Here is a 22,033-nt window from a genome sequence, read left to right as displayed (position 1 = left end):
AATTCTTGTTTTTTTGGGATGTGAAGTTGGATTTTCAAGCACACCTAAAAGGAAGGTTTCCAAATTTTCTATATTGTATCAATTACATTCTTTTTGTTCTTCTACAATGCATTGCTAAGTGCTTTTATTATTGAAAAACCATCAATTTCCAAATTCGTAGTTTTAACCAAAAACCTGTCTCCCAAAAAACATATTCCCAAAAAAAATCGCATGTTTCAAGAACAATCGCCAAGCAATTTTCTTCCTTCGAATAACCAACTTCCGTTATTGTCGGATAATCACTCATCACAGCATCAATTATTAGACAATCATAATAATGGAATAGATCAGAAAATCTCTCCTTCATCGGAGAGTGCAGTAGTGATTGAAATCCAAGATCACCACGATTCAGAGAGCTCTCATCATCAAGTAAATTCGTCGTTAGCGTTCGGACACCAAGTTCCAAACAGACCAGTAGAAGAACAAACCAGCTATGTTCCAGAAAATGTTCAAATGTTTTCGCTGAATGAAGCAAACGAGGAAAAACAAATTGAAGACGGTTCTGCTATGGACGGTAAAACACAAATGGATGAAATGTTAGAATTTCAACAAGAACCGGCGAAAGACCTAACCACAAGTCAAAAGATTAAGAAATATTTTAAAGAAGGTAGGTCAGCAAGATGTCACTCTGATGTTGGTTTTAATGTCGTCATTCGCTTTAGAATTTGATTTCAAATCAAAGAAATTAGTATTCTTTTATATCAGCCACTTTTTAGCATCTTGGGTGAGTATTTGAATTTGGAATATGAAATCTTATTATTATGCAATTTCACAGGGAGACAGGTAGGTTTCGTGAGACATAATGTTCAATTGACGTATGATTGGTTATTCCTCAAATTTAAGAATGTGGTAAGTGGCACATTAATATATATTAAGGTTTATGAAAATCCGAATTGTTTAAAGGGCCTTTGCGTTGCCTGTAATATTTGGAGACATGTTTACTGGTACCCTACTTCCAATGGCATTATTTGGATTTATTCATCGTGTCACTTGTGTCATCTTTGGCCCACACATGGGATACATTGTAGACACAAAACCTCGATTTAAAGGTAAGCGATTTGCATGGTTTAACCATTTATAAACCATTTACTATTTTCTTTTTTGTAGTTATGTCATCAGCACTAATCATTCAAAACTCTTGCGTTGCTATCACAACAGTCATGATATTTTTGTTAGCAGTTTTTGGACTAACAGAAGATCAAAAGAAAGAAACGCCCAATCAAAACAATGACAGTGAAAAACCACTCTTTGTATGGCCATTTCAGACAACCATTTCAATAATTTTATTCTTCTCGTGTACCATCGTTGGTGCTGTTTCTGAGCTTGCCGCAATGGTAACTAGTGTTGCAAGAACAAAGGATTGGTGTGTAGTGATTGCTCGTTCTGAAAGTCTTTCTCTTGAAAAAATTAATTCCATGATGAGACGATTGGATATGATTTCTCTTATTATGTCCCCAGTGATTTTCGGTTTAATTGTTACTTTTGCTGGATACAAAGTTGGCACAATAATTGTTTGTGCTTGGAATGTAATTTCCTTATTTCCAGAATATTTCTTTATTTACAAAGTATATGCTGAGACCAAAGATCTTCACATTTCTAAATTAGAACAAGAAAGAAAAATCAAGGAAGAGCGAGAACGAGAGCTCGCAGCCCAAAATACAGAAGATATGGAACAAATTGATTTGGAGCAGAAGAAAGAGGAACCGCCCACTGTGAATTTAAAGCATCAAAATATTTTCAAGGTAAGGAGGAACGGCATTTGGCCTTTTCATTCAAATCCCACGTACGAATTGTTGCCGAAAATAGGTTCTCTATCATGGATGGAAGCTGTATATTCAGCAAAAAGTTCTACTCTCAAGTTTGGCATTTGTATTACTTTTCATTACTGTTCTTACTCATGGTGGCTTGTTGTTATCATATTTAAAAAGCCATAATGTTCACTCTGCTGTGCTAGGAGTATTTCAAGCATTAAGCGCTATTTCAGGGCTCAGTTCAACATTTTTAGGTCCATTCATGATTAGAAGATATAATGTATTCAAAGGAGGATTAATATCTATTTATTTACAATTTTCATGCCTTGTAGTTGGAGTATTGTTCTTTATTGGATTTCATTTCTTTACAGAGACATTTTCTTTTGCAGTGTATTTATTCCTTATTTGTGTTGTTTTGAGCAGACTTGGATTGTATTCGTTTGATTTAGCGGAAATTCAAATCATGCAACAATTGGTTGATCCAACAGATTCTGGAATTATTAATGCGACTGAAGGCTCACTAACAAAGGTAGCAGACTTGGTGGTATTTATTTCTGCGTTGCTATTTTCGACACCATCTAATTTCGTCATTTTGGTTGTTGGCTCTTTGTGTTGCGTTGGATCCGCATGCCTTCTCTACTCTCTTTGGTATTTGAGAAACAGAAAACATTTCCCCCAATGGTTACAACAAATCGAAGAAGACGAAAAGATGAGATCAAAATAATGCCACGAAACAAATAGAAAACGACAAGTTGTCATTAGATTTTGTACATTTGGATAAATAATTTTTTTAATTGAATCAATAGACTGTCCAACACAGCAGTTCTTACAAAATTAGTAACCACCTTGATCGCCAAAAACTCTGATAATTTCCGAATTCATTGGATTTGGATTTCCAATAATTTCTGGATGTTCTGTCTTGATCCAATTCCACAAGTAATCAGCCATGAGAGATTGACCAGGTTGACTCAAGTGAAATCCATCAAATGGTTCAATTAAATCTTTTGGCTGTCCTCCATTTTTCACCCATTCATCTAAAATGCCTTTGAGTGGGAATTCATGATAGTACATTTTGAATTGCTTGAATGAGTACTTTTGAATAATCTTGTCATAGACTGTTGAAAGCAAGGCTGCTTGAGCACTTGTTATATTTCGAACTGTTGCATTTGTATTCATCCATCCCCAACAAGGATTGCTTTCTAAACAATTCAAATAGTCATACATGTCAGGATAAGGTACGCCCAAAGGATGGATTTGATTTTTCAAAAATTCAAATAGATAACCTCCTTGTGCGAGACCAATAAACACAACAGAAGAACCAGCTGGAAGGATGTTATCTAAATAATTCAAGCTCACAACAACGTTTCTTTCAAATTCTTCAGGAGTGGTAAAATCAAAGTTGTGAGCTGGGTGACAAACATCATTACCAACCAAAGAATAGAACGCAAGGACTGGTTGGTCATTGAACTTGTCTCTTGTCCATGTCTTGATGATATCCTCCATAGCTCCAGTACGTGCTCCATTGACCGAAATTGTTGCATAATCTCTATGAATACATCTGTTGTGATTTCTCAAATGTTTGTAGATGGATGATGAAGGACCTGGAGTCAAATCAGAGTATGAAGAATTCAAAAATCCTGTTGCCCAAGCCAACATTGGCCAATCGAGTTCTAAATTGTGAATTTCGCATGATGAAAAGCGTTCAATCACAAAATTGATTCACAACCAATGAAGGAATATGTAAATATACACAATTGTCATTATCGAAAATATGAACACACATCATGAGCTCATGATACCATACTTACCATTAGTTAACATTTCCCAAAGTTGTGAATAAGTATGAGCATTCATATATTGAGGTTGAACCAATTCTGGAGGAATTCTAAAATGGGCTGAAAGAGAATCTCCAAAAACAACCACTCCCATGGTCTTTGAAATGGTGTCATTACAAAATAATTGTTCATAACTTCTTCCCTTCTCATCATAACCATAAATTCCATTACAATTGTGGTCATACATGGGTGAGAGAGAAGTCTTCTTTCTTCCAGGATAAACAGAGGCATCATTATCATTACAGTCTGCTCCTCTCCATGCACTTCCTCTTAAATTGAACTCTGTAGAATGAAGATCACCATCCGCATCACTGAATGGTAAATGATTATTGAGAGAGTTATAGAATGGAGCAATGATCAGATCCAATAACTTTCGCCACCAATTCTCTCGGAAGAGTGTTCTTCTTCGAGGAGATGTATATTCCACTGCTCGTTTAAACAAGGTACATTGCTCAAAATCTTTGCATGGACCCAATTCTCTGCAAATGATATCAGGAGTTTGTCGTTCTTCTAACATTTTGATCAACACTTCCGCTTCAAGGGTGATGAATAATTTACAGAAGGATGAAAGCTTATCGGGTAAGAAACTACAAATTTCCATCAATGCTTGATCAATGGGTTGTTGTTTGTAATTGACGTAGCTCTCTACAGCTCGAAAGACAATGACACATCCCGCACACTCTCCACCTGAGCCAATGGCATGCACTCGTGAGGAGGTTTGAAAGAGAGTCATCATTAACAAGAGAACGCAGAGAAGAGTAAAGGCTTTCATCATCGTTGTGGATGATTTCAAAGATGATGATGCATGTTGAAATTTCAAGAACATTTTTTCCAACAACGAGGAAGAAGAATCTGCTGAAGTGAAACACAGAAGCCCCAAAACCAACAAGACACAACAACGCCGCCATCGTCGTTGTCGGGGAGTATTGCAACCAATTGTTTGCGTTCGAGGAGCGAATGTGTGATTACAACCATTGGATGTCTTGTTAGGTTGAGGTGTTGTAAACTGGGGATCTGATCCAATCCATCGATCCTGTTAATTAAATTACCTCATCGTTGTGCCAGTTTGTGTTATTCAGCTGAATTCCTCATGAATCTTGATCATCATTATCACCCAGGTAATGACATCCATCTGAGGTTCTTCTCGGAATTTCTTGTCTTAATGATCTATTTTTATTATTATTAAAAAAAAATATGCCTTCTGTAAAGATTGCTTGGAACAAATCAACCTATGATAACGTGGAGATTGGAGACTTGAAGACGGGATTGGATTTCAAGAAGAAATGCCAAGAATTAACTGGTGTTCCTCCTGAAAGACAAAAAGTCATGGGTTTGGGTGCAGGTCTTTTGAAGGACGATGCCGATCTTTCATCCTTGAAAGTCAAACAAGGTCAACTTGTTCGAGTGATGGGATCCACAGAACCAGTACCAGAAGCACCAAAAGAAAAGATTGTTTTTATAGAGGATGCTGTTAAAGAAGGTGGAGAAGTGGGAGAAATGGTAAGTTGTTTTGTTAAGCCTTCATCATCATGATCCGATCATTGTGTTTGTTTTTCAAATATTCTTTCCGAACTCGTAAAATCAATTCAAAATGTATGAATTTAATATCCATCACATGATGATCTTATGTAACAATAATATGAACAATCAATAGACATACTATCCAGCTGGTTTGGAAAATTTAGGAAACACTTGCTACATGAATTCTGTAGTTGAAACTTTGAGATATGTTCCTGAGTTGAGACAGTCTCTCGACACCTTTGATCAAAGTAATGTGAGCGATTTGTATGAAAAGGATAAGACTCTTACTGTAGAATTGAAAAACCTTCTTAATAATTTGGACTCCAAACATGAATCTTTTGCTCCAATTACCTTCTTGAATGCTTTAAGAACTGCTTATCCTCAATTTGCAGAGAAGGACCGAAACGAGCTTGGTGAATTTTATGCTCAACAAGATTCTGACGAATTTCTCACAAATTTATTAGGTTCTCTCGAGAATACTCTCAGACAAAATGACAAGAATATTATCAAGGAATTATTTGAAGGCGAATTTGAAGTCAAGTAAGTATTTTACAAATGAATGTCAATAATATTTAATCTGATGCATAATTTAGACTTCAGTGCACTGAGTGTGAGGAGCCTCCAGTTGTGACCAAGGAGAGTTGGAAGAAATTGTCATGTTTCATTTCACAACAAATTAATAACTTACCTTTTGGATTACAAAAGAGCTTGGAAGGAACTGTTGAAAAGGAATCACAAACTCTCGGAAGAGTGGCAGTCTATTCAAAAATTCAGAGAATTAGCAAATTGCCAAATTATTTGGTTATCAACTTTGTTCGATTTTTCTGGAAGCAAAAGCAGCAACTGAAAGCAAAAGTTCTCAGAGAAGTGCAGTTTCCATCAATTCTTGACGTTTTCGACCTATGCAGTGAAGAATACAAGAGCAAATTGAAGCCTGTCAGAGAAAAGATGAGAGAACTAAGAGAGGAAGAAATGAAAAAGAAGAAGGAAGAATCTCTTGCTGGTACCTCACAAGCAAACAAGAAACAAAAAACTGAAAACCAAAAAGATTTAACCCCTCTCTATCAAGTCGAGGAAAGTGGATGGTATGAATTGTATGCTGTTGTCACCCACAAAGGAAGAGCAGCTAACGAAGGTCACTACGTTGGCTGGGTTAAGACTGAATCAGGTCAATGGCTCGAGTTTGACGATGATGATGTTACAGCAGTCACTGAAGAGGATATCAAGAAGTTAAGCGGAGGCGGTGATTGGCATGTTTCTTACATTTGCCTCTACAGAAAGTGTAGAACTGCACCATAAATTATTGTACGAATATTTTTGTTGTAAAACTGAGACGAATGTGTTTGCAAATGCAAAAAATTCTGTTGAAAGCGAATGGATGGTCCAGAATAAATGGAATTAAAATAATTAAAAATAAAAGAACAATCAAAAAAATCAGATGAGCAACACAACTGACGCAATCAGCAGTGAACAACCTGCATTAGACACAACGAACAGCAATTCTCAGGAGAAAGAGTCGGACGGTTCTTCGTCCCCTCCAAAAGAAATCAAAAGCAATCCCTCACATAACGTAAATGACCAAGCAGACCATATTCTAATACACGTCGAAGATCAAGTAAGTTGCAATTCAAATACAAAACTCACAACATGAAACTGTTGACGTCAACAGAACAATCGACGAATGTCATTCAAGATTAAACGAACCACCAGTTTAAAGAAAATTATGCTCATGTATTGCGAAAAGTATAATTTGAAAAATGATTATGCTCGTTTTCTCTATGATGGATGTAGAATTGGAGAGAAGGATACAGCTAACAGTTTGGGCATTCAAAATGATGAGATTATAGATGTCATTATCGAACAAACTGGAGGTTGTGATTTTATGGACATTGATGCGGAATAACTTTGTGAATATTCTTTGTTGGTGTGTTTGGAATGGCCATAGTTTGAAGCAACAGTAATAAATCACATTTCCACTGTGTTGCAGGTAATGTTGGCCAAATTGTTGACATTTCGATTGCTGGGATCCATTATTTGGTTTCACATTGTGCAACATCTCTAGATTTCTGTTGTTGCTTGATTGCAACACAAGCTCTTGCAAAGTGCACACAAGTTCTCTCCATCCATGATGGCACCGCTTTGTAAGGTGTCAATCCATCTAACCAAGCAACATGGCCTCCTCGTTCAGTCGTCGCCAGAATAATGTTTGTATTCTCTTTCAGATCGTCATAAGGAATTGCATGTTTTGAGGAAATTGGATCATCCAAAGCATTCAAAAAGAGAACTGGAATTTGAATTCCTGTAATATCGTGCTTACAACTAAATCGTTGATAGAGATTGGACAAACTGTCCATTCCCAATATTTCACGACTTACAACGTCATCAAACTCCAATGTTGAACTCACTCGTTTCACTTTCTCCATTTTCACAGGTGTGATCTCAAAGACGTGTTCATGAGCCAACACTAATTCCTTTCTCTTTTTTGTAAATACTTTGTCATAAATCAATCGATTCACCAATTCATCTTGTAATCTTCTTGAAGAAGTTTCTAAATTGAAAGGATTTGAGACTGAAATGGCAAAATCAATGGGTGAGTCTTTGCCAACTTCTCCCAAATATTTTGTCATAATATTTGAACCAAGACTAAATCCACAAGCAATGATTGCAATAGCCTTTGGGAATTTGTTCTTAATATGATTAATAACAACATCGATATCTTCACTCGTCAATCCAAACACTGGTGTTTTAAGTTGTGTTTGAGCACCTCTATAATTCACCACCACAGCTCTCATTCCACCGTCTCGTACCACATACGACACAAAATGTTTAATTTCAATTTCTTTACTTCCTCCACAAACTCCAGCAAAGACCAACATGATGGGCGACTCTTCCGTTATCAAATCATCACCACTCATCTCATCTTCCGATGATTCATCTGTCCGAGGAAGACGATTATCATGAACCCAATCCAACAGAATATGTCCTCCACACTTGAATGTAAATTCTTCAGTATCATAGGAATACCAATTAATATCTGGTCGTAGAGCTACATTGAAAATGGTTTGAAGATGAGTATTGATGAGATAGGGAGTTGGGCAAAAAGTAGCACGTTCCGAATTACTAAAGGTACGATCCACCAATTCACTAACGGTGGGATTATCTGTAGCCGTGTAGTAGAGTTTGACCCTCTCACAAACGAATTGTCTATAATAAATAAAGAGAAAGATGGCAATAAAGCCTAGATAGGCAAGCATAGTGATTCACAGGATATGAGATGAAATAATATATAATGTACAAAGGGTTGTTGTTTTAACTGTTGATGATGATAGTATATAAAACAATAGGATGATGAGGCTTTCAAATTTCTAACGGTTGTACTTGGTTACTCCTTTTTATCGGGAATGAGAGAAAATGTTAATAATACGGAATGATGATGATGATGATGACCAAACACGAACACGAAACGAACACACACGAGCCCAATGATGAGAGAGAACGCACACCACCACAAGAGAAAGAAGAGGATGATCTCAATTCAACACGACGGTTTTCGTTGTCAAAGTAATCAGCTGAGAAGGAGTCCAACAACAACAACAAGGAGAATTTTTTCACCTTTTTGCCGAGTCTTCAATGAATTAGAGAGAACATGGACATGTCCAAACGAATCGACGTCGTTGAAGCGCGTTTGGAAAGGGGTGACGAAAAGTGTTTTCCTAGTCGTTGTGGATGATGAAAATATGAACAAATCCTCTTTCCAAAATGAATGAAATTTATCATGACTTGTTGTTGCAATAAATTTAACACAAGTACACCACATTCGCCTGATCAATCATGACTTGTTGCAATTCATAGGCCTTATTGAAAGTAATATATTCTTGACTGAATACGAATCGAGAGAAGGTATCACCCAAGTTCACTAAAATTTGTCGATTCAAAGTATTAAAGCAATCTCTCACAGCTTTGGTGTCAATGTCAAACATTGGGACAGGAGTGTTCTTTGTGGCGACCTTAATGTCCTTATCTAAATTTTCCATATCGAGTTGGAAGTTTTCACTTGCTTCTTGTTGTTTGTTAAGAACATTCTTATACAGATAAAGGAATGAATTTCTGCATTTTGATGGAATGTTCACTTCGGTAGTTGCTCCTGACATGATATAAGTGTTGTAAATGTAGGAAAGGTATTTAGGAAGGGAAACTAAATCTTCACCGTAGGTGATGCTCTTGTTGGATCTCAAATCCGTGTACAGGTAAATATTTTCCAAAGAAAATTCCTTTTCACAGAAAGCTTCAAATAAGTGATATCCTTCTTCACTGTCCAACACGATACTCATGTCTTTGTTGACAAGTTCTTCATCACCATCGTTGACTTGTGTGGCGGTAATTTCTTGTTGATTTTCTTGTCTCTTGTCTCTCTTGTCTCGTTTTCTCAATTTGTTCTTGGTCTTGTAATTGAGTAAAACAAGTAAAGCATAACCTCCAAAGACTAACAAGTAAGATAGAACATAAAGAACTTCAAAGATAAATGAAACTCCATCAACTGTTAAAGCTCTCTGGAATAATTCTGAAGATTCAAATCTGAAGGATAAACTACTAAGGCCAATGACTTGATTCAAGAACAAGAAACAAAAACTGACAATGTACAAAATCATTTCCATTCTGAAATAGAGAGGTCCATCAAGAGAAACGAACCATCTGTACATTCCTAGTAGAGGATTGGTATATTCTTTCTTAGCATTCGAAGTGCTGTTATCTGCATAGAATACATTGGGTTCTCGTTTCTTGGTTGAAGCTCGAGTTTTTCTTTCTTTTTCTACCTTTCGAGAACCAATAAAATCAAACACTGTGACACCAATAATAATCACACTGAAAATAAATGCAGTCAATGTGTATGAAATGGAGACAATGTACGTGTAAGTAGGTGCTGAGATGGCATTTGTTCTTCTCAAAATCACCCACAGGGTCCAATAACACAAATTGATGATTGCAAACACAACAACGATGGTCACAAATAATGCAGTGGAGGTGCAATATCGAAGTGCTTTCAGAATTCGTTCACTCTTCTTTTCATCTCCTCTAGATTCGGCAATCAGTTGATACAGATATTTCATAAATTGGAATCTAAACACTTGCATGACATAGGATAAAATAGCAGTAAGGTTCATAGTGTTCACAACAATTGCTACAATATTTGCAATGACGTTGGCGGCAGTGTCTCCAGCTTCCCACATTTGAATGTCACTTGACAACAACTGACTTACAAGAACACCTCTTTGAATAATGTACACCAATAAACTTTCAATCATGAGTGCAGCCATTCCCAAATAGGGTGTCACTAATCGACTGCTTACAGGTTGTTCCTTTCTAAACACAATCAACATTGTTAAAATCACTGATGAAGCAATAAAATAGAAAACACCAAAAGCAATTTGAGCAAAGTAAAGAGAAGCCACTTGTTCTTTCACTGCTGGAGGAAGAACTAGAGTCTTTTGCTCAAGGAAAGTGGAGAACATGGTTGTGTGAGTACATGCACATTGAATAATTCCATCAGCTAGATTGACTGAGTGGAGAGAACATCCAGATTCACTCCAAGTTGATTTTGGCTCATCGAAATATCTACATGAAAAAGTATTGTTTGAAGTAATATTCTTTGAATCTAGTGAAATCTTAAATGTAAGTATAATAGGTTGTGACAGATTATTGAGAGGAACTACTGTAGCATCTTGCAAATACTTAAAATCAATGACTATAGATGTACTTGGATTCGATTGAGTATAATTATTGGAATAGGGAAGTGTGGAATAAGAAATTAGAGAAGTTCCTGAATTCTTGGAAAAGCCATTGTACTGAGACATGATATTTGAAATGTTAAGATCAATTTCTGTTCCACCAGATGAAAGAGTTTGATTACCATTGACAGGTCCAGATAATTTAAAGCTAGAAACTGTAATGTTAATCAATGGAGTAAAGTAGGAAACTTTTGGCAGTTCTTTTTGGTCAGAACTCAATACTTTGGGAATTTCGCCCAACAACACCATGTTAGCTAATTTGGAGGTCACACTCACGGTTTGATCTGCTCCCACACCAGAGGATAGCAAATTAGATGTCACAGCAATACTGGAGGTGATATCACTTGCAGAGAGTTTGCTTTTAACGAAACCGTAAAGCTTAATTTCTTGATTGTAAAGGTCTTCAATAGAACTAACAAAACTACTCAATTTGGTTGTAATTTCAGTGACCACTCCCGAATTAACAGATCCAGAAGTTGATGTTAAAGATTCAAACGTAGAAAGAGCACTAGATGGATTCTTGGGATCAATGTCAATCTTCTTGACAAGTTGGTAAACAAGCTCGCTTGAGTTACCACCTGAGGAAGAGGAGGTGCTCACCACAGTAATCGATTGATCGTAGGCAGCAACGGTCAATGCAGCTCCACTTAAACTATTCACTTTTTCAAGCAATTGTGATGATGTTCCATTAAATGCTGACACTTGAACTGGGAGAGTTTGCTCAGCTTGAGAATTCACGTTTCCAAGAGCATCCATCACAAACACGACTAATTTAATTTCTTGTGAAGCTGCTGCTCGCTTACTAGTCGTCGTCTTTGGCTTAATAAACGGTAAGTAAACGGAGAGAGAAGTATTTGTTGAAAATTCTGTCAATCGCACTGGCTTACCAGTGTTTGGATCATAAAAACCAATGGCATAGCTTAAAGGAAGTAACTCTTCGGGGGCATCCCATGGTTTGATAGAAATTGTGAATTGATCAGTGAGAGCTGTTCCTTGCGTAGGAACCACAGAAACAATTTTTTCAACCTGTACGACCGTTGTGTTCGTCGTGGTGTCATTCTTGACTACAACAATTACTGGTGGTCGTGCTGGTTCAATAATTGGAATGGTAACATTGCCAGTCATGTTTTTACCTTGTGAATTGAAAACAGCAAGTGACATGAGAATGGAAGAACTCCAAGAAATGTAACCGGAGGTGGACATGGTAATGGCTGGTGAGAAGAGTAAGTTGTTGGAACCTGTCGTAGCACCAATGGTCACTCCAGAGGAAGTATAAAATGGAATGACAGTTCCGTTCACAGTGGCACTCACACGCCATTGGAAGGTGAGTGGAGAGGAGCAATTTCCATTACAAAGTAAAAATGATTGAACAATGGTTTGATTGAGAGAAACTTTGGAAACAATTGCCTCAATGGATTGACCAGATTCAAGTTTTGTTCTGACGTATGCAGATGGTAAACCAAATATTTCGAGAGATGGTACATTGACATCAATGATTGGAACTGGAAGAACTGTCAAGTTAAATTTCACAATATTGGAGACTCTTTGAGGATAATTTTCTCCATTGTCATACGTGACATTACCATAGAAAATGTATGAACCTGGAGCAAATAACATGCTTGGATTCACAATAAGAACTCTGCTAGTCGTTTGATTCATGTAAATAGAAGTATTGGTTAATCTAGTGCAATTGTCACACACCCAATGGAAGGACAGATTTGATAAGCCTTCAAAGTCGTTGGATAACATTTCAATTTCCAAATATGTGACGTTTTGATAGACTTTTTGTTGTGTTTTCTTCAAATAAATTGCTAAAGGCAGTGTGTTGATACTACAATCAGTAGCTGCAGTGAATCCCTCAGGACATGAACAGTTATTAAAAGCAACACAAGAACCTTTTCCACTGCAAACATTGGTCATGTTAGCAGGAATTGAGAAACAAGTAGTCTTTTGACAGTTCGTGTCATAGTATCCATTCTGACATGTACAAACATCAGGAGAGGTACATGCTCCTTTTCCACTGCATACCGAGCTGCTATTGGAGGGTATACCAAAACAGGTTGTGATTGAGCATGAAGGGCCAAACCATCCTGCATTGCAACTGCAATTATTGAAATCTGTGCAATTGCCGTTTCCATTACAAGCGACAGGAGACGCGGCGTTTACACCAAAACATTGGAATTCTTGACAATTCACACCACTGTAATTTGGTAAGCAAGAACAATTGTTTGGAGCTTGGCAAATTCCATGGCCACTGCACACATTGGAAGAATTAAATGGAATATTGCTGCAATTATACATGTCACAAGCAGTGGAATAGTATCCAGGCTTACAAACACAGTTATTTGGAGAAACACAAGTACCCATATTACAGGACATGGAATCGTTAAACAGTTTTCCATTGCAGTAATAATAATCACATCGAGCTCCAAAATATCCTTGTAAACAAGAGCATTGATTAGGACCAGAACAAGTTCCCTTTCCACTGCATACAGAAGAGTTTGAAAACACAGTTCCTTGACAATCGTGATATTGACAATTATCACCATAATATCCATTGACACATGTGCAATTATTGGGGCCTAAGCAAGCACCTTTTCCACTACACACAGAGCTCGCATTGGTCGATGACACCCCAAAACATGAGGTAAGTGCGCATGATGGACCAAACCATCCCGCATGACAACTGCAATTATTGAAATCGATGCAATTGCCGTTTCCATTACAAGTCAAAGGTGAAGTTGCATTCACACCAAAACATTGATATTCTTGACAATTCACCCCACTGTAATTTGGTAAGCAAGAACAGTTATTTGGAGATGTGCATGTTCCATGACCACTACACACAGACACGTTAGAGAAGAGCTTTCCATGACAATCGAAGAATTGACAACGATCGCCATAATATCCGTTCAAGCAAGTACAACTATTGGGACCAACACAACTTCCTTTTCCGCCGCAAACTGAGCTATTGTCCTTATTAATGTCAAAGCAACTGAACTGTTCACAATTGAGTCCATAGTATTGATTGGAGTTACAGGAACAATTGTTATGGCTTTGACACACTCCTCTTCCAGAACACACATTGGAGTGATTGAAGAGAACTCCATAACAATCGTACAATTCACAGGAAGGTCCGTAAAAGTTGGATTTGCAAGTACAATTATTTGGCCCAATACAATCTCCATGACCATTACACACATGGGTACTGTTTGAAGCTATAATTCCATAACACATGTAGTCCGAACAGGTAGGTCCAAAGTAGTCTCCACATTTGCATTGATTAGGAGCTACACAAGATCCCTTTCCAACACAAACAGAGGCATTCGTGTAGACAATTCCATAACAATTATATAATTCACAAGCTGCTCCATAATACCCTGGACGACAAGTACAATTATCAGGTGAAGAGCAGGTACCATTTCCAGAGCAAGCAAGAACATGGTTGAATTCATAACCATAACAATAAAAATCATTACAAAAATCTCCGTAATATCCTGCGTCACAAGAACAATTGTTGTAGGCAAAGCATGAACCATGTCCTGAACAAACATTCGATTGATTGTAAAGAGTTCCGTTGCACTGATAGAGCTCACAGTTTGTTCCATAATATCCATTCACACACGAACAATTGTTGGGCTTAACACAAACACCATTTCCGCTACACACATGCGCATCTGAAAACAAGAGTCCAGAGCAGTTGTGATGTTCACAATTCATTCCATAATATCCTTCGTGGCAGGTACAGTTGTCAGGAGAAGAACAAGTACCTTTTCCAGAACAAACTAAGGTATCATTATTGTCGTGACCAAAACATTGATATTGTGAACAATAAGTACCAAAATATTCAGCGTTACAGGTACAATTGTTGTAAGAGTCACAGGTACCATGTCCAGAACACACATTGCTTACATTGCTTGGGATTGAACCACAGGTATAGTATTGACAATTTGGACCATAATTTCCTAAATTGCAAGAGCACCGATCAGGACCAATGCAATGACCTGCTCCACTACATACTCGATGATCTGAAAACTCGAAACCAAAACAATTATAATTTTCACACATGGAGCCATAAAATCCATGACGACAGGTGCAATTATCAGGTGAAGAGCAGGTACCATTTGTTGAACAAACAAGAGTACTGTTATTCTCAATTCCAAAGCAATAATATTCAGAACAGTACGATCCGTGATAATCTTGTTGACAGGTACAATTATTGTAAGAATCACAAGTACCATGACCATTGCACACATACGAAGTATTCGTGTATGCAATACCATTACAGTTGTACATGTCACAATTGGTACCGTAATATCCAGGTTTGCAGGAGCAAAGGTTAGGGCCCACGCATTGACCTCTTCCAGAGCAAACATTAGTAGAATTATAGAGTATACCAGAACAATCGTAGAGTTCACAATTATTTCCATAATATCCCGCTCTGCAGGTACAATTGTTGAATGAAGAGCAAGTACCATTTCCAGAGCACACGGTTGGGTCAGTCTTGAGCACACCATTACAACTAAATATTTCACAATTGGTTCCGCTGTATCCGCTGTTGCAGGTACAATTATTGGGAGAGGAACAAACACCAGCTCCTGAACAAACATCTTGAGCATTATACATCTTTCCATTGCATTGCCAATTTTCACAATTACTACCACTGTATCCACTCTGACAAGAACATGTATTAATTCCAGTACATGTACCATGTGAAGAACACACAGAAGTGCTATTGAAAATGATGCCATTACAATTCCAGGCTTCACAATTGGATCCATATCTTCCTTCATTGCAGGAACAAGTATCAGGGGCAGTGCAGGTACCTACTCCAGAGCATACGGTTCCAACCAATGTCTTGCTAATTCCATTGCAATTCCAACTGTCACAATTGGATCCATAGTAACCAGTATAACATTGACAAATGTCGGTATGTAGACATTTTCCATGTCCACTACATACGCCTGGATTTGAATTCAAAACACTGTAACAATAATGAATTTCACAATTAGTGCCCGAGTAACCTGCATAACAACCACAAACATTTGGTGAATTACAAATACCATGTCCAGAACACACATAGGTCGTATTCGTCGACTTGATTGAATTGCAACTCCATTCATTACAGTAGGTTCCTTCATAATTTCCTGAGCACGTACAAGTATCTGGTCCCGTGCACGATCCATGATTACTACAAACACCATACTGGTATTGATAAATACCATTACAAACATTGTATTCACATCGGGAGCCACCAGTTCCTGAAATGCACGCACACACATGAGGACTTGTGCAATTTCCTCTTCCACTGCAAACCCTTGAATCTGTGGAATTAATTCCAAAACACACTGGAGTGGAACATTGGCTATCCACCCACGCATAGTTTGATGGAGTGTTGGAGTCTCCGGTTGCCGTGTCCCAACACCGAATGGCATCTGCACTGTAGAGAGCGACAAGACCATTCGCTTCCAACACCAGTCGGAAAGGTGCAGTTTGTCCACTGCAGCCTGCATTGAGCTCTTTCACTAGAACGTTGTTACCATAAATTGCAAGGCGACCTGTGGATTCCAACCTTAATTGATAGGGAGCCGATCCTTGTCTAAAAGGATTAGAGGATCATATGAAATAGGTCAATATACGACATGTTGAACAGTCCAAGAAAAGAAATAAAATGTGTGCCACATGCCATCACAAAAATAAGATGAGTCAATATTATTGTTGAATGATTGAAAATTTTCGAAAAAGAAACCTACTTGTGAGTTCCACTCATCCAAAATGGAATATTCGATCCAACCGTATTATCATAAAGAACTAAATTTCCATAAGATTGCATTTGAAAATAATAAGCATTATTGTAGAGAGTTAAGGAGGAACCTCCGCTGAGAATATTGGTACCATCAGATTTTAAAGTATTGTAAGGATTCATATCATTGCAATAGCAAGTGTCGGTTCCTGTACAAAATCCGTGACCACTACAAACAGTGGTATCATTCCACAACTTGGAAAAACAAGTTTGAGCATTGACACCTTGGACTAGGTTTGAAAATTGAGAAAGATAATTTTGAAAGTCGTCGTAACGAAACCTCGATAGAGAGAAGGATTCACCGCCATCATTTTGGTTGTAAAAACTTGTCAAAGAATTCTTGTATTGATGAATGGACATATAGGATATGATGGCATTAAGTACTAGGAGGATTAGAAAGGATCCATACAACATGTTTATACAAAACATGATGGCTCCATGAGAAGAGTGGCCCATCTTGGATTGAATAAAGGAAGACCAAGACGACGATGATGACTTTGACGAACGATTACTCTTCGACGACATTGGTGACGCACAAAAAATGTCTGCAAATGTCAACTTTCGACTCTTGTTGATGCAGTCGCAATCTCTTGTGGAGAGGTTTAGAGATGCTGGCGGTTGTGTTTTTCGCACTGTTTTTTTTAAAGTAATTCGATAATACTACAACATGTTGCTTCTCTCACAATTTTGAAGTGGTAGTTGTTGTTGATGGGGAGTTGTTGCTGTTGGATCTTGGCGCTCCTTCGTTATTTTGTAAAAAATGTATAATTTAGCCACGACATGATTGGAAGGTGCCACAGAGATTTGTCATCTTTCTCGAGAATGGTCGCCAAAAAGAACAAATCATTTGAAAGCTCGATCTGAATCACGCCCAGACCTCTCTCCTCATTGGCCAACACCTGAAGAGCCATTTGGTGATGACGATGCTCGCTCCTTTCAGAAAGGTGACTTGTTTCGAGTGACCCAAAATCATCCTTTGAAGATATCCACTTCTGTTATTTCATCATCAACAAGATCCCCTTCGTCTTATGTTCTATTTTCATCATCAAGATACCAACCATAACCCAATCATTCCGCAGCACATGATCGGAGGCGTATAATGATGTTTCTCCGAATAATTCACAGAGGCAGCAAGCTCGCCAGCCTAACATGAAAACATGATAAAAGTCATCTCCTTGAGAGCAAGTTTACAACGTGGAGGAGGTGCACTTCCTCTCTGCCCAAGTTAAACTCGCGGATGACTGTGGTGTTTCGATGCGGAGTTGCCAACTCGGATTCTCTTTTGGCCCACACAGCAGTAAAATTCTCAAAAAATATCCTTTGCACTATTTTTCTCTCTTGCAAGCTTGCGCTCGTCCTTTTTGTTTTGATCATCTCTCTCTTCTGCAACAACGAATTGTTGAGGACGAATTTCATTGTTTTTCAACGAATTCATTTAGCTTTCAGTAATTCAGATATCAACTTTTTTAATCATCATCGGAGAATAGTTTTGTCATCATCAAGAGAGAGTGTAAATAATTTTTGATTTCGGTTCTGAAACCATCATCATTTCAATCGTCATCACCCGAGAGCTTTAACAAGGTGGAACATCGCAATGCATATGAAATGGGAAAAGGTCAAGATATGCACGAAATTAATCAAGAAAAAGAAAGATCCATTAATGTTATTGGTCATGATGTAACAGCTGCCAATTCAGCTGTAGCAGCCAGCGTGTTGAATTCCGAAGATGCTACTTCGTTATTTGTTGAACAACCACAAAGCCTGGATGGAAAAGCTGCTCTAGGTGATGGCCACAATCATACAGCATCTTTTGAAACAATGCCTTTTTGGAAGGATTTTGTTGCCGGCAACATTGGTGGAATGTGTGGAATTTTGGCAGGTCATCCATTTGACACTCTTAAAGGTAAGAAGAAAAACTGAATCAGCATCATGTGCCTCTTACATTCTATATATTTTGTAATGATGAAAATTTGGCTTGAATGATTCAATGAATGCATTTCTTTTGACAACATGTTGTTGGGGTACTCAATATCGAACACAGTTCGTATTCAAACACAACCACAAAAGTATAATGGAGATATTTTCAATACCTTGTACAGAATTGTTAAAAATGAAGGGGTGCACGGCCTTTACAAAGGACTTGCTTCGCCATTGTTCGGAGTTGGAATATTAAATTCCATCATTTTTGGTGTTTATGGGAACACAATGAGAGCTCTCGATGAGTATCGTGGAAGAAATAGAGGAGTGATTACGAGTGATTTTCTTTATTATGGAGATGTTTTTATTGCAGGCTCATTTGCAGGCTTGGTGAATTGTCCAATTTGCAGTCCTCTTGAATTGGTTAAAACTAGATTACAAATACAGGATCAATCGAAACTAGAAATGACGAAACGATATTATACTGGACCTTTGGATTGCTTTATAAAAACTTGGAAATCGAATGGAATTCGAGGAATTTACAAAGGTTTTAACTCAACTCTAGTCAGAGATGTGCCAAGTTATGGTGCATATTTTGTAATGTATGAATATTTAAAGGAAAGGTATGGAGAAGATCCACTAGCACTGTTTTTAAGTGGTGGCTTTGCTGGCATTGGTTGTTGGTATTTATCCTATTGGGCAGATGCTATAAAATCACGTATTCAAGCACTTCCAGATCCACCACAAGTTGGACATGACAAATATAAGGGATTTATAGATTGTTGCATCAAGAGTTATAAGGCTGAGGGTTATATGGTATTTTTCAGAGGGTTGAATTCATCCATTGTGAGAGCATTTCCATTGAATGCGGTGACATTTTTGGCCTATGAAACAGCAATGAAAATTTTGTAGGACGAGTAATGCATGTAATATTGTTGATTAACATACTACCACCAGTAAATTATTGTGTTGGTTTTTTTTTTCACTTGATTAAGAGGTCATTGCTTGAAGAGAAAAGCAAAAAAAAAATGTCGATCATCTTGCATCATCCTTCGACACTTGTAATTGATTCTGCCATTAGAGATTGGGTTCTTTTGCCCATTGTTATTTTCATGTTATTATTTAGTATTTTACGACACTATGCTACATTATACTTCCGTAGTAATAAGGAACCTCCGGTTGATAAATTTACTTATTCACAAACTTTGATGAAAGGACAAATGTTGTCTCGTAATTTTAATTATATTCCTAATCAAAGCTTTCAATTAAAGAAAGCCTTTTTCAATAGAGAGAACGGAGGAGAATTTAGGAAAAAGATTGAAAACAATGCTTTATCAGCTATGGCAGATCCTTCTAATATGACCGAAATGATGAAAAACAACGTTCAAACAATGGTTCCGAATCTTGTCATGTTTGGTTGGATTTACTTCTTCTATGCTGGTTTTGTGATTGCAAAATTTCCATTTCCACTCTCTGACCGATTCCGAGCCATGGTACAACGAGGTATTGAACTTCAATCTCTAGAGACCTCCTATGTTACCTCTGCTTCCATGTACTTTTTAATATTGTTTGGACTGAAGGGAGTTCTTTCATTATTATTGGGAGATAATGTTGCAGATGAGGCTCAATTAATGGCCAATTCAAATCCTCTCACAATGGGTCAAATGGGAGCTGCTCCAGGCACTAATCCCATGCTCATGATGGATTTTGGTAAGGCTTTTGAAAGTGAGAAGGATAATCTTGAATTAATCCAACACACCCATCAACCCTTGCAAGATGCCGAACAAAATCTACTGACCAAATGGAAATCTGCATAATAGTTTTTATTTCAGTTTAAATCATGATGATTGTGAGAACCTTGCAAACTCACATTCCAATGAGATTGGTCAACTAAATTTAATTCCATCACCCTCCACTCTTGTGGTTATTTCTTTTTGCGAAAATGTCTTGATGAAAACGCGACCCAAAAAATGTTTCTCATAAAGGCACACCCCCAAACCTTGCCCGTCACCACCACTACCACCACCAGCTCAGTGTTCGTGATTCTTATGAGCGTCCTGTGCTTGGTGAGCTTTTATCATTCCACTCTTATCACAGCCGAACCACTCTCTTCTGCGGCAATTAACGCTGATGAATCATTTGATATATTTGTAAGTTTCCGATTCCAGTGACTTGTTTGGTTGATTATTATTTTTGATATTTAATAATATTCTATGAATCATAATATTATTATTGAAATTGACACTTTCATCACGCATGCAAAAGGTTTTTGCGTTGACTTGGCCAGGAAGTGCATGTTATTCACTTTCCCCATGTTCCATTCCTCAAGGAATTTCTGACTTTACGTAAGTATTTTAGTGAATGAGAATCATATGATATGAAGAATATTATTTTGCCCTATTGAAATCACACACACCCAATGAACATTCACAATGTATATCGATCCATGCCATTGCGATGTGTAGAATTCATGGCTTATGGCCAAACAAACTGGTAGGAAAATTAGGTCCTTTTTATTGCAATGCTCCTCGATTTAATTATTCTCTCATTCAAGACATGAAACCTGAGTTGGATTACTATTGGACTGGTAAGTTCGAATTTTGATTTCAACTGTTACTAATCATACATGGTGAAATCTATCATACAGATTACAAAAATGCTGCTCCTGGATTATGGCAACACGAGTATGAAAAACATGGTTCATGTGCCTATCAATTATCTCAATTTTCATCGAATGGCGTTCGAGATTATTTCAAAAATTCAATTAATCTACGAAAGAATATGAAGGATATTGTGAAATCATTACAAAAATATTCAATTACACCTTCAAATACTACTGTTTATAGTATTTCTAAATTGAAAGATGCATTTAAGAATTCTGGATTTGGTCAACCAGCTGTGGTTTGTTTTAATTCCACAATTTTATCAGAAGTGAGATTTTGCACGGATAAGAATTTGACATTTATTGATTGCCCACCACAAGTTGGAGATTCATGTTCTGCTAAGGATGGAAGTCAGAACATTCAAGTCGTTTTTACTCAACTGTCAACTGTCACAGCAGAACCAAACCTTACTTTGGTTGGTGTTTTAATTGGACTACTTTGTGGTTTTGTCATTTTGAGTGTGGTTTTCTTCTTTTGTACGCTACTAATCAAAATATTATTCAATAACAAGAGGAAAAACACCTATCACAATTTCTAATCGATTAAATTTTGAATCTCAAATTCCTCAAATTTCAAAATTTCTTAATTCCCTTTTAGAGGTCTGATTCTCCATACAACAACAACCAGAGTAACAAAGCATAAACACATTCGCGAGAACAAACCACACACTCAAGTGTATTTTGGCAATTTACCAAATACAATACGACACGTATTGCAA

The 22,033-nt window shown here is 37.4% G+C and overlaps 9 protein-coding genes across 9 annotated transcripts; 6 read left to right on the top strand and 3 right to left on the bottom strand.

Annotated features, from left to right (window-relative positions):
- Positions 1-210: 210 nt before the first annotated feature.
- Positions 211-2,514, top strand: FDP41_005442 (uncharacterized protein; the record flags this gene model as incomplete). The annotated part of the gene is made up of 7 exons (XM_044708967.1): positions 211-646; positions 702-763; positions 815-822; positions 883-888; positions 943-1,088; positions 1,147-1,781; positions 1,846-2,514. The coding sequence occupies 7 exons, from the start codon at positions 211-213 to the stop codon at positions 2,512-2,514; spliced, it is 1,962 nt and encodes a 653-aa protein (XP_044560161.1).
- Positions 2,515-2,624: 110 nt separating this feature from the next.
- On the bottom strand, positions 2,625-4,451 carry FDP41_005441 (uncharacterized protein; the record flags this gene model as incomplete). The annotated part of the gene is made up of 2 exons (XM_044708966.1): positions 2,625-3,460; positions 3,599-4,451. 2 exons carry the CDS (start codon positions 4,449-4,451, stop codon positions 2,625-2,627), a joined length of 1,689 nt encoding a protein of 562 aa, XP_044560160.1.
- Positions 4,452-4,819: 368 nt separating this feature from the next.
- FDP41_005440 (uncharacterized protein) lies at positions 4,820-6,445 on the top strand (the record flags this gene model as incomplete). The annotated part of the gene is made up of 3 exons (XM_044708965.1): positions 4,820-5,125; positions 5,280-5,686; positions 5,740-6,445. 3 exons carry the CDS (start codon positions 4,820-4,822, stop codon positions 6,443-6,445), a joined length of 1,419 nt encoding a protein of 472 aa, XP_044560159.1.
- A 139-nt stretch (positions 6,446-6,584) lies between these two features.
- FDP41_005439 (uncharacterized protein) lies at positions 6,585-7,049 on the top strand (the record flags this gene model as incomplete). The annotated part of the gene is made up of 2 exons (XM_044708963.1): positions 6,585-6,761; positions 6,816-7,049. 2 exons carry the CDS (start codon positions 6,585-6,587, stop codon positions 7,047-7,049), a joined length of 411 nt encoding a protein of 136 aa, XP_044560158.1.
- A 127-nt stretch (positions 7,050-7,176) lies between these two features.
- On the bottom strand, positions 7,177-8,400 carry FDP41_005438 (uncharacterized protein; the record flags this gene model as incomplete). Its single annotated transcript, XM_044708962.1, has 1 exon — positions 7,177-8,400. The coding sequence occupies one exon, from the start codon at positions 8,398-8,400 to the stop codon at positions 7,177-7,179; it is 1,224 nt and encodes a 407-aa protein (XP_044560157.1).
- Positions 8,401-8,943: 543 nt separating this feature from the next.
- On the bottom strand, positions 8,944-17,260 carry FDP41_005437 (uncharacterized protein; the record flags this gene model as incomplete). Its single annotated transcript, XM_044708961.1, has 2 exons — positions 8,944-16,531; positions 16,686-17,260. The coding sequence occupies 2 exons, from the start codon at positions 17,258-17,260 to the stop codon at positions 8,944-8,946; spliced, it is 8,163 nt and encodes a 2,720-aa protein (XP_044560156.1).
- Positions 17,261-18,340: 1,080 nt separating this feature from the next.
- FDP41_005436 (uncharacterized protein) lies at positions 18,341-19,564 on the top strand (the record flags this gene model as incomplete). The annotated part of the gene is made up of 2 exons (XM_044708960.1): positions 18,341-18,638; positions 18,777-19,564. 2 exons carry the CDS (start codon positions 18,341-18,343, stop codon positions 19,562-19,564), a joined length of 1,086 nt encoding a protein of 361 aa, XP_044560155.1.
- Positions 19,565-19,680: 116 nt separating this feature from the next.
- FDP41_005435 (uncharacterized protein) lies at positions 19,681-20,469 on the top strand (the record flags this gene model as incomplete). The annotated part of the gene is made up of 1 exon (XM_044708959.1): positions 19,681-20,469. One exon carries the CDS (start codon positions 19,681-19,683, stop codon positions 20,467-20,469), a length of 789 nt encoding a protein of 262 aa, XP_044560154.1.
- Positions 20,470-20,622: 153 nt separating this feature from the next.
- Positions 20,623-21,853, top strand: FDP41_005434 (uncharacterized protein; the record flags this gene model as incomplete). The annotated part of the gene is made up of 4 exons (XM_044708958.1): positions 20,623-20,802; positions 20,918-20,997; positions 21,118-21,239; positions 21,300-21,853. 4 exons carry the CDS (start codon positions 20,623-20,625, stop codon positions 21,851-21,853), a joined length of 936 nt encoding a protein of 311 aa, XP_044560153.1.
- Between the last annotated feature and the right edge of the window lie 180 nt (positions 21,854-22,033).

This window comes from Naegleria fowleri (genome assembly GCF_008403515.1).
Source record: "Naegleria fowleri strain ATCC 30894 chromosome Unknown tig44, whole genome shotgun sequence".
NCBI classification, from domain to species: Eukaryota; Heterolobosea; class Eutetramitea; order Acrasida; family Naegleriidae; genus Naegleria; species Naegleria fowleri.
This window is presented reverse-complemented; position numbering and strand designations above follow the sequence as displayed.